General features: G+C 39.4%; 1 protein-coding gene across 1 annotated transcript in view; it reads right to left on the bottom strand.

The window, feature by feature from the left end:
* Window positions 1–491: 491 nt before the first annotated feature.
* Window positions 492–9,228, bottom strand: part of Neb (nebulin) — a 178,569-nt gene continuing 169,832 nt past the window's right edge. The window contains exons 155-163 of the mRNA XM_051183847.1: window positions 8,101–8,193; window positions 7,704–7,796; window positions 7,290–7,382; window positions 6,328–6,435; window positions 5,875–6,058; window positions 5,594–5,686; window positions 4,524–4,670; window positions 4,031–4,137; window positions 492–764 (exon numbers count right to left, since the gene is read on the bottom strand). Of these exons, the coding sequence (XP_051039804.1) occupies window positions 591–764; window positions 4,031–4,137; window positions 4,524–4,670; window positions 5,594–5,686; window positions 5,875–6,058; window positions 6,328–6,435; window positions 7,290–7,382; window positions 7,704–7,796; window positions 8,101–8,193 (1,092 nt within the window). The 3' untranslated portion in view covers window positions 492–590. The remainder of the gene's footprint in view (window positions 765–4,030; window positions 4,138–4,523; window positions 4,671–5,593; window positions 5,687–5,874; window positions 6,059–6,327; window positions 6,436–7,289; window positions 7,383–7,703; window positions 7,797–8,100; window positions 8,194–9,228) is intronic.

The raw sequence follows: 9,228 nt of genomic DNA, 5'->3' as shown, positions 1-9,228 counted from the left end.
CAATCCACTGTTTAAGCCCATGAGCAGTTTGTTGCAGAGCTAAAGATTTTTATTAGCTTCCATTTTCTCGACAGTTATTTTTTGTATCTTACAGAAACAAGTTTAGAAACACAGGTGTTAGTGCTTATTAAACAAGAACGGTGGTTCACACATATTTTTCTTTTACTATTTTGCATGTCTAATATAATGTTAAAACACTTTTATAATTGGGAAAGACTGGGTCGGTTGCATAGCCCTACAGAAGCTTTTCAAAATTGTGCTGTGAACTTCAACTTATTTTAGAACGGAAAGACAGTGGTAATTTTCAAAAATGAGCCTTTAATTAAATGTTTACGGTCTTTGGTTTCATCTGTAAATCTAGAAAAGAACGAATCTGTTAAGTTTACTTTAGGAACTGAGTAGATGAATTAGTGTTTATTTTCATGAAGAATAACTTGGTTTCTATAGAAGAGCTGGCAGTGCATCAAATGATATTAATACAATTGAAGTGATTAAGCAGCTTGAGAGCAGGGGTACACTGAAGTCTCCACTGAAATGTTGCCCGCAAAGATGCAGGCACTGTCCACTGATTGATGGAGATCTTGAAGTACCTAAACAGCTTCCACATAGTTGGCTGGGAGCATGCCGGTCCTGCCGGTCCTTTGCACAGTGCCATACATCCAGCCTTCATCAATCGCCTGAGCATTCACTATAGCATCTCCATCTTTGAAGGACACTTCATCTGCATCTGCAGCCATATAGTCGTACATGGCACGGAAGATTTTCTATTCATGAGAATGAAAGCAAGGAAAACAACATATATTGGTACAGCATATGACTTTTTGGGTAAATTTAACTACAAAAGCCCGTGTGCAGGTACCACCAAACACAAATTTTTAACTTTTTTTGAGACAGGATTTCCTCTTTTTAACAGTCCTAGCTGTCCTGGAACTCGCTTTGTAGATCAGGCTGGCCTCAAACATTCAGCGAAGCACCTGTGTCTACTTCCTGAGTACTGGGATTAAAGGCAGTACTTTCCAGGCAAGATGATTTTTCTTGCTGGAGAGGGCTCAGTCTTTAAGAGCATGTCCTGCTCTTTTGGGGGATCTAGGTTCAATTCCTAGTCACAACTGTCTGTAACTCCAGTATCGGGGGATCCAGTGGCCTTTTTTTGGACTGTACATAAATAAGTAGAGGAAAAACATACATATAAAAAAAAAGTAAAGTGTAATAAAGAAAAGAAGCTCTGAGGGATAGAGAAAGCCCACGAGACAAGTCTCTAGTGAGTGTGTATTGTTGACATGGGATGGTCATACAAGGACTCCTAAGACAAAGCCATTCCCCATATAGGCTCGGCAAAGTTTTCCTCATGTTCCCTACCAATGTTTATAGACAGCTGATCAACTTGTACAAAGCAAAAACTTCCAGATGTTTATAGCCTGAGCCTGCTCAGTGACCTACTGAGTCATCAATCCAGCCTTACAGAAAATATTGGAAGCAACATTTTGGTGAGAGGCTACAGGAAAAACAATGAAGCTTTAATTACCAAAATGCAAAACAGAACTAAGACAACAGACAGCAAGCAACTCCACTTTGCAAAGTTGGTATTAACTGCTTCAATTGTGTAACCAAGAGAAATAGATTAGTGTCAAGGAATGAGACAAAATACATATTTCTGCTGTCTATAAGAAACTCAGCTTTAAGAAATAGGTACCTCAAAGTAAAATGAGGCTAGAAAACAAGCAGGTGTGACTATCCTGATATCTGGCAGAATAGACTTTGATCTTCATTCTAATCAAAAGAATAATCAACCCAGAAGAAACTACATTTCTTAACATATATGTGTCAAACTCTGATACACCCAGTTTCATAAAAAGCGTACTTCTGAAGTTAAAGGCAAGAGTAATTCCCAACTCCATAAGAGTAGGTGATTTTTCACTACCCTAACTTTCACAAAGAGACAGGCTATCTAGATAAATACAAAACAAACAGAACAAATAGGCCTGATATCAACAGAGTATTTCAACTGACACTAAAAAAGTATACATTCTATATGTTGTTCTAAATGTTGCTCTGTAAAACAGATGCCATCCTAAGGCAAATCTTACAAACTAAGTTCAGAACAATTGAAATAATTTCATTTGTTCTGAACACAATGTAATGAATGAAGCTTTAAAATTAACAACCCTCTAGTAATTAGACAAACTCATTAGTGAAAAAAAGTGTATATGTATATACACACACATTTGAAAGAGAAGGGTATTTGCAAATTCTATGAAACCAGTATCACTCTAACATCAAAACAACAAACATACAAACATCTTAAGTCAATCACTGCACAAAAGTAAAGACCTCAATATGTAACATGAATGTTGAAACTGCTAGAATAAAACGTAGGCAGTAATCTTCAAGATGTAGGAAGGAAAAGACTTTCTGAATAAGGCCCCTTTGCCCAGGAATAAAGGCCAACAATGCACAAGTGGGATTTCATAAAACTGAAAAATTTTTGTGCAAGCCTACAGAGTGGGAGAAACTATACATCTCATAGAAGTTTAAGACCCAGAATACACAGCCGCTCTGGAAATCAGTGTGGAGAATCCTTCAAATAACAAAAATAGGTCTACCATCTGAACCGCCTACACCAGCTCAAAGTGTTTGATGATCCTACTGTGGAGATGCTTGCTCATCCATGTTCATTTTTGCTCTCAATAGCCAGGAACTGCAAATTCCTAAATGTGCTTCAGCTGACAAGTGGACAAGTGGATAATAAAATGGAATAAGATTTAGCCAAAAAAAAAAAAAAAAGTGTGCAGGTAAGTGGGTAGACTACATATTATACTGAGTAAGGTAAACCAGAAAGACAAATGTCACATGTTCTTTTATTTATGGGTCCTAGGTCCATGTGTGTGTGTGTACCCTGGAGTAACTGTAGAGAAAAGGCTCTATAGAGGAAGGACACAGGTGTTGTAACTGGGGAGATGGGAAGATGGATAAAGCTATAGGGAATCATTTTATGTTTACTTGAAATTACATATAAGGAATCATTTTATGTTTACTTGAAATTACATGTAAGTAATATATTTATGTTATAAATATCTATATATTACATTTCTTTAATGAAGTAATATCAGTGGAGTGGTAAGCTTCCCCCAACAGCCATAGACTAACAAAAACTCCAGTAGTAGGCATGAAAACCATGGAGGCTATTCCCTATAATTTGGAAGTAAGTCCCTGAAGACACCACCCACATCAGACCAGGACTTGTGGAAATCCAGCTGGATCTGACTTCAAAGGCTCTATGCAAGTTGCCAAGGGAGAAAAACAACAGCCCTACCCAGATAGGATGTTTATGAACTACACCAATGACCGGCACAGCAAGATAGTCCTAAAAGTTAATAACCAGCAGCTGTCTGACTGGACTTAAGGCCTGTTCAGTGGAGAGTAATCATGGCTGGTACACTTCATCAACTACTCAATAGAACCTAGAGGAGAATCTATTATTGCCATTTTCTGAGACCAGTATAATCTCTTAATTGCATTCTGAGCACTTATACCTGAGTTTACTGCTTAGCCCCCCAAAAGGACCAGAGTGGCTGTGTAGGATTAAGTGATTTTAAGGACACTTCACAGAAATATTCTTCAAATAACAAAGTAGAAAGTTCAGGCGCTGTTCTGAAAAGAGAATTTGATATCAATGATGTAGGGAATGTAGGATTGTACCTAATATATAGGAGAGGGAAGCTGCACTCATGAAATCTCAACAATATGCTTGCCTAAATAAGACTTCATCAACTGGGAGAAGTCTTCCAAGGCCATACTATTAAATGAAGACCTATAGGCAGTTAAGAGAGGAGAACAGTCAGATAACCAATTATGGGGCTCCTTCCTAACACCAAGTGGTCAGCCCTAAACATATACATATGAGCAGTACTTTGTGGACCCAGCAGGGTGTGTTTATATATTTATATATGTTACAATCAGAATTAAAGAATGGAAAAAAACTGAAAAAATACACAAATCTAGTGATTTATGCCTGTTACTCTTTACTTACTCCGGCAGTAGATGGATGGGATGGGACAGAAGACAGTGTCGTCTGCTGGGTGGCGACTGAAGATGACCGCTGCTGTGGTAGCTCAGTGGTTTTCACATGTTTGTAACCTGCAACGAAGAAAGTGAGCCTGTAAAGACATGGGGTAGACAACTCATCTGTGGTTATCAACCAAGCAGTCTTGTCTCTTCCTCTATTAATGACTCCTGTGAAGAGGAGAGCTAGTAAAGTTACAAAAGTTAAACATGTAGCTTCATGTCATTCCACAATTCTAGTTTTTTTCTCAGACAAGTAACTTAGATTTAAAATACTGCTTAGTAGCAATCAGTGATTTGATCTCCTGACAGTCAGCCCGTATCATCCACTTGATTGAGACAAGTGGATACTTGTCATAGTACTGGGTGGCCTCATATGTGCAATCCTCCAGCTAGAGCCTCTCAAATGCTGGGATGACAGTTGTGCATGAACATGCCCATCTGGGAAAGTCTACTTGTACCTGTTGAGGTAGCAGAGAAGAAGGCACCTCCATCACTGTACGTGGAAAGGTGCTGGTCTGCAGAATGCTCAGACTTGTCCTCACCCCCACTGATACTCAGTGCACTGGCAGATCTCGACTGCTCTCGGCTCCGGCGTTGAGCTTGAACTAGGAGACAGGCAACAGAGTAAGGTTTCTACATCAGTGATGCCTCCATTATGATGTTTGTTTTTGTCAAATATAGAAGTTCTAAGTGGTTTTCTATGGCTTACATGCAAATTCTTTTAGTGTACAGTTGTTCTCCTTTTCAGATGAGAGATTAAATGGCCAAAGGTGGCTTAAGTGCCAGAAGGAGGTTTCCGACTCTGTCTTTCTTTAACTACAGGGCCTTCCCACCAACACATTCTTTTTCCTGGCTCACTTCAATGAATAGAGGGCAATCACATCCTCATTTCAGTTTCTCCAGGAAGGCCTCCCTTACTTCCTGTGTCCCCTGGTATTTGGTGCACAACCTTAAAATTGTATATGTCAGGGTAGAACCAAGAGTAATAATTACTTGTCTCTCTTTATCCTCAGACTACAACATAACATACTTTACTAAACAAACAAAAAGTTGGGTCTCACCCTGGAGCCCTTGGCTGGCCTGGAACTCAATGTTCTGCTTGCCTCTGCCTCCTGGGATTAAGGAGTACATGACACTGTCTGGCCCAATGGTTTATTTTCTGTATGAGCAGACAGTATGAGTATGTACCGCTACTCTTGTGAGTATCCCCCTAACACAAATAGTTCAAAATGTTCCTGGTGAACATGTATGTTCTTTCTCCTTTGTCTATGTACTTTATTATCAACTTTCCTTTAACTTACTGTTTTTTCTCTTTAGGAAAATAAACAAATGATAATAATGGGATCTGAAGGAGACATGAAGTGAAACGGTTTGTCAGAATCTTCCTAAATTGAGCATCATACTTAGTTTGGCCCACCAGTCAGTGGGCATGGTCAGAAGATGAAAACCCTAGAAGGAAGGAACATTCCTTGACTCTAGTCTACTAGATGGTGATGTTTCTGTCATGAAGCTCTGGGAATGTGCATACCATTTATCATGTGTAAACTTCGGGATTGAATGTTGTCTTCTGCGGGGTCATAGTCAAAAACCGAACCAGGGTTAGTGCGCCAGACACGCAGACCTGAAAGGAAAGAACACTGTTCTCACATTTGTTTGTAAGCACGAGGCAATCACAGGAGGTTCTGGTCTTGGTACAAAGATGGCAGAAGATGCCTCTGAGATCTCAGCTTTAAAAACTGTCTAAAGGGGCTTGCTTTCACAGGTGTGTGTCCTTTGTCTTCCATTGGCTGTCACTTTGTTTTCAGTTACCTGTGATGGTGTCTTGATCCTGGTCATTCCGTTTGTGTTCCATTTCTACCACTTTTCTTTGAATACCTCGGTAGTTGATGTCACTGAAGTCCTGTGTGTTTTTCTTTACTCGTTCAGTGATAGGATCTGTCACCACTGGAGTGAAACAGCCTTTGTGTTTCTCAAAGTCTTCATGATATTTCACCTGAAATATAAATTTACATTATGAAAATATAATAGCATGATGAATTCTTGTGGCTGAAGAGATGGCTCAGCAGTTAAGAGCATTTGTTGTTCTTGCAGGGTACCCAGGTTCAGTTCCCAGCACAGATTGGGCAGTTCACAAACATGAAATTCCAGTTCTAGATCTGATACCCTCCTTGTGGCCCCTGCAGGCATTGCATACACATAGTCAAAATACAAACAGGCAGGCACATACCTTTAATTTGTATTTTAAAATAATTCCAGACTTACTGTTGAGATGTGCCGTTGGGTTTCTCTCACTCTTCTCATCTCTGGTGTATCTAGCACATAGGCAGCTTTGCCTTGTATTTGTTTCCGGAAACTATCAGAATAAAGAACCTATGGAGGAGAGACCATACATGAACACGTGGCATGGCATTCTTCTAATTCTTAAGCTCAAAGACACCAACAGATTCAAATGGAAAAAACTGGTGAGAGAAGTTTGAATCAATAGACAGTGGCCAGATATTGGAGCACTGTATCAGATCGTAACAAGGACAGGCAAGGCTTGCATCAGAAAACATAAGACTTGTTTTGAATTTGAAAATGAAAATATTTTCATTTTCAAAGGAGAAGTGGCACAGTATAAGTCTGAAAAAGAGGAAGAAAGTGGCCTCTCGAATTTACTAGGAATTGCAGACCACCAGTGCCAGAATATTTGATGGTATTTTGCATTAAAATCTTGACACTGAAAGGATTTTGAAAGTCCTGGCTTTTGAAGCATGTAACTATTAAGTAATGCCCAGACTACACAAACCAAGACGCCCAAACTAGAGTCTTCCAGACACAAAACACGAGAATATCAAAGTGAGGATAGTAATTTCTGGGTATTGCCCATTTAATGAAGTACCTTAGAAGTAATAGCTGGAGTAGAAGATGTTAGCAGTCAATTTGTTATAGCTGGTTATAAAAAAACTATCTTAGAGTCAAGTGTAAGAGGAGGAAACCATAGGCAATTATCGTATGTTTAGTATGATCATTTGGAATGGAAAAGCATAGCTGTGTTAATTTTAGTGTAAATTTTCAGTGAAAGAATTGCACATTTTTATGATGTTAAAACATTTTCCAAGTTGTTGCAGTATCTGTGGTTTTAGATTTTAGTGTTATTTTTCAGTTGAATAACAAAGGCGTGTTTTCATGATGTTAAAATGTTAATTCCAAGTCGTTTCACTGCTCTATTAGTCGGGGAATACCGAGCTAATGTTTTCTTGGTTGCGCTTAGCTCTCTCCATCTCTGGAGTGACAGGTGTTGGAGTTGCTTTTCTCATGTTCTCTTTGTACAATACCTAGAGGAGCCAAAAGAGTATCCTGACATCAGAAAGCAAAAGAAAAAAGTTTTGAAAACTCATTGTTTAGCTGTTATGTCTCAATTATGTCACACAGTATAAGAAACACCCCAGGAGGAGAAAGCCATTAAAGTGTTACAGTAGAAAGCCAGAGATAAAAGGTTTGACTCGATGTGAACTAGCAGGGCTGGGTTGTTTTTAAGTGGCCAAGGAAAAACTTTAAAAAGGTATCAAGTCTTGGAAACACAGTGAGAATTAGTGGTGTAGCCATGATGTGCAGGCTTGTTAGAATTTTAATGGTTTAATTTTCCTCTCAAATACCGAGCTAAAATTTTCTTGATTGCGTTTGACTCTTTCCATCTCAGGAGTAAAGGGTGTGGGGGTGGCTTTTCCCATATTCTCTTTGTATAGCACCTGTGAGAAACAAAGTTGTACCTAAAAGTCACTCTCTAGGAGGCAATATTCATTATTAAATATAAATACAGTGGGGGGGAGGGAAACATTAGGTGTAACCTGTTGCTATTAGTGAGAACAGCCCTCAAGAAAAAAAAGCAAAAATAGTTAACGGCAATGATAAATGTGTGTAATATTTAAAGGAAATTAATCATAACTGGCATTTTGAATTTAACCTGGGAGAGGATTAAGAGCAGGCCAAACTAGAGGAGTTACTTTGTAAATTAGGAGCACTTAGGAGCACTTTCATTTCTCAAGACAATACCGAGCTAATGTTTTCTTGATTGCGTTTGACTCTCTGCATCTCTGGAGTGACAGGGGTTGGGGTGGCTTTCCCCACATTTTCTTTGTACAAAACCTAAAGGAGTCCAGTGGATCCAAAAAATCCAAAAGGAGACACAACAACAACAAAAAGTTACAATTATTAAAAGAAGAAACAGGAAAATCCATTAACCTTTGAGGCTCTGGGCACCTAATCATTTAGGCATTGAGGTTAGGTAGCAGTCTATGTTTTCAAAGGAGAAGCTGACTGCAGTTAGAGCAAGACACATGTTTCTATGGCACTACTTTGCCTTGAGACTTGCAGATTCCAAGTGAGGACTGTGGTGTTCTAGAAAGGTCACAGCCCTGCTATCATTTGGGAGTTACCATGACGGCTAGTGTGGTGGAAGTTGAAGTTGCCCCAGTACAATAGCTGTTTAATGGGTGTTTCTACAGCACAGGCTCTCATTCATAGTAAAATTGTAGACCCCAGGCAAGTGTTTCTCTTACTCTTCCTTTTGTTTTCTGCTTGTTCTATTCACTAAATATTTCACACTTATCAGACCCGAGAATGTCTTCAACAGTTATACTACCAGCATGGAAAAGCAACAGACACATGTCCTGATAAATCCTCAATCTCAATGTCTTTCCCAGTGTCTTTCTAGGTGACCCGGGAGATGGCACTATGGAGGGAGTCTCTTCCAGCAGTCCAACTCTGACTAGCTGGTCAGTGTTAGCAGAAAATGCCTGGACTCTGCTCCATACTGACAAAGTAAAGGGAGCATGGGCCAGACCCAGAATCCTGCTTCCAGGTGGTTCTGGTGGAGAAACCTTCAGGCGGTGTACATGCTGAGCAATAACTTCTCTACTGAAAGCTAACATCCCTACATAACGTATCCCACAATCATTGACAGATTACTACTAGAGAGCACAAGCTTGAAGGAAATAGATCATTAGAGTTAGCACTAAAGAAAGACAACAAAATCAACATGAAGGTCACTAGTCAAATATCATTTTAGGTGACATTTTCCTTTTTAAGCAATTTCCTCAATTGTGAAAGGATTGAGTTTACATAGGAGGACCAGCAGCCACTTTCCCAAGTCTGTCATAGGAGATCTGGGGACATAGCTCT

This window comes from Phodopus roborovskii, unplaced genomic scaffold (genome assembly GCF_943737965.1).
Source record: "Phodopus roborovskii unplaced genomic scaffold, PHOROB, whole genome shotgun sequence".
NCBI classification, from domain to species: domain Eukaryota; kingdom Metazoa; phylum Chordata; class Mammalia; order Rodentia; family Cricetidae; genus Phodopus; species Phodopus roborovskii.
This window is presented reverse-complemented; position numbering and strand designations above follow the sequence as displayed.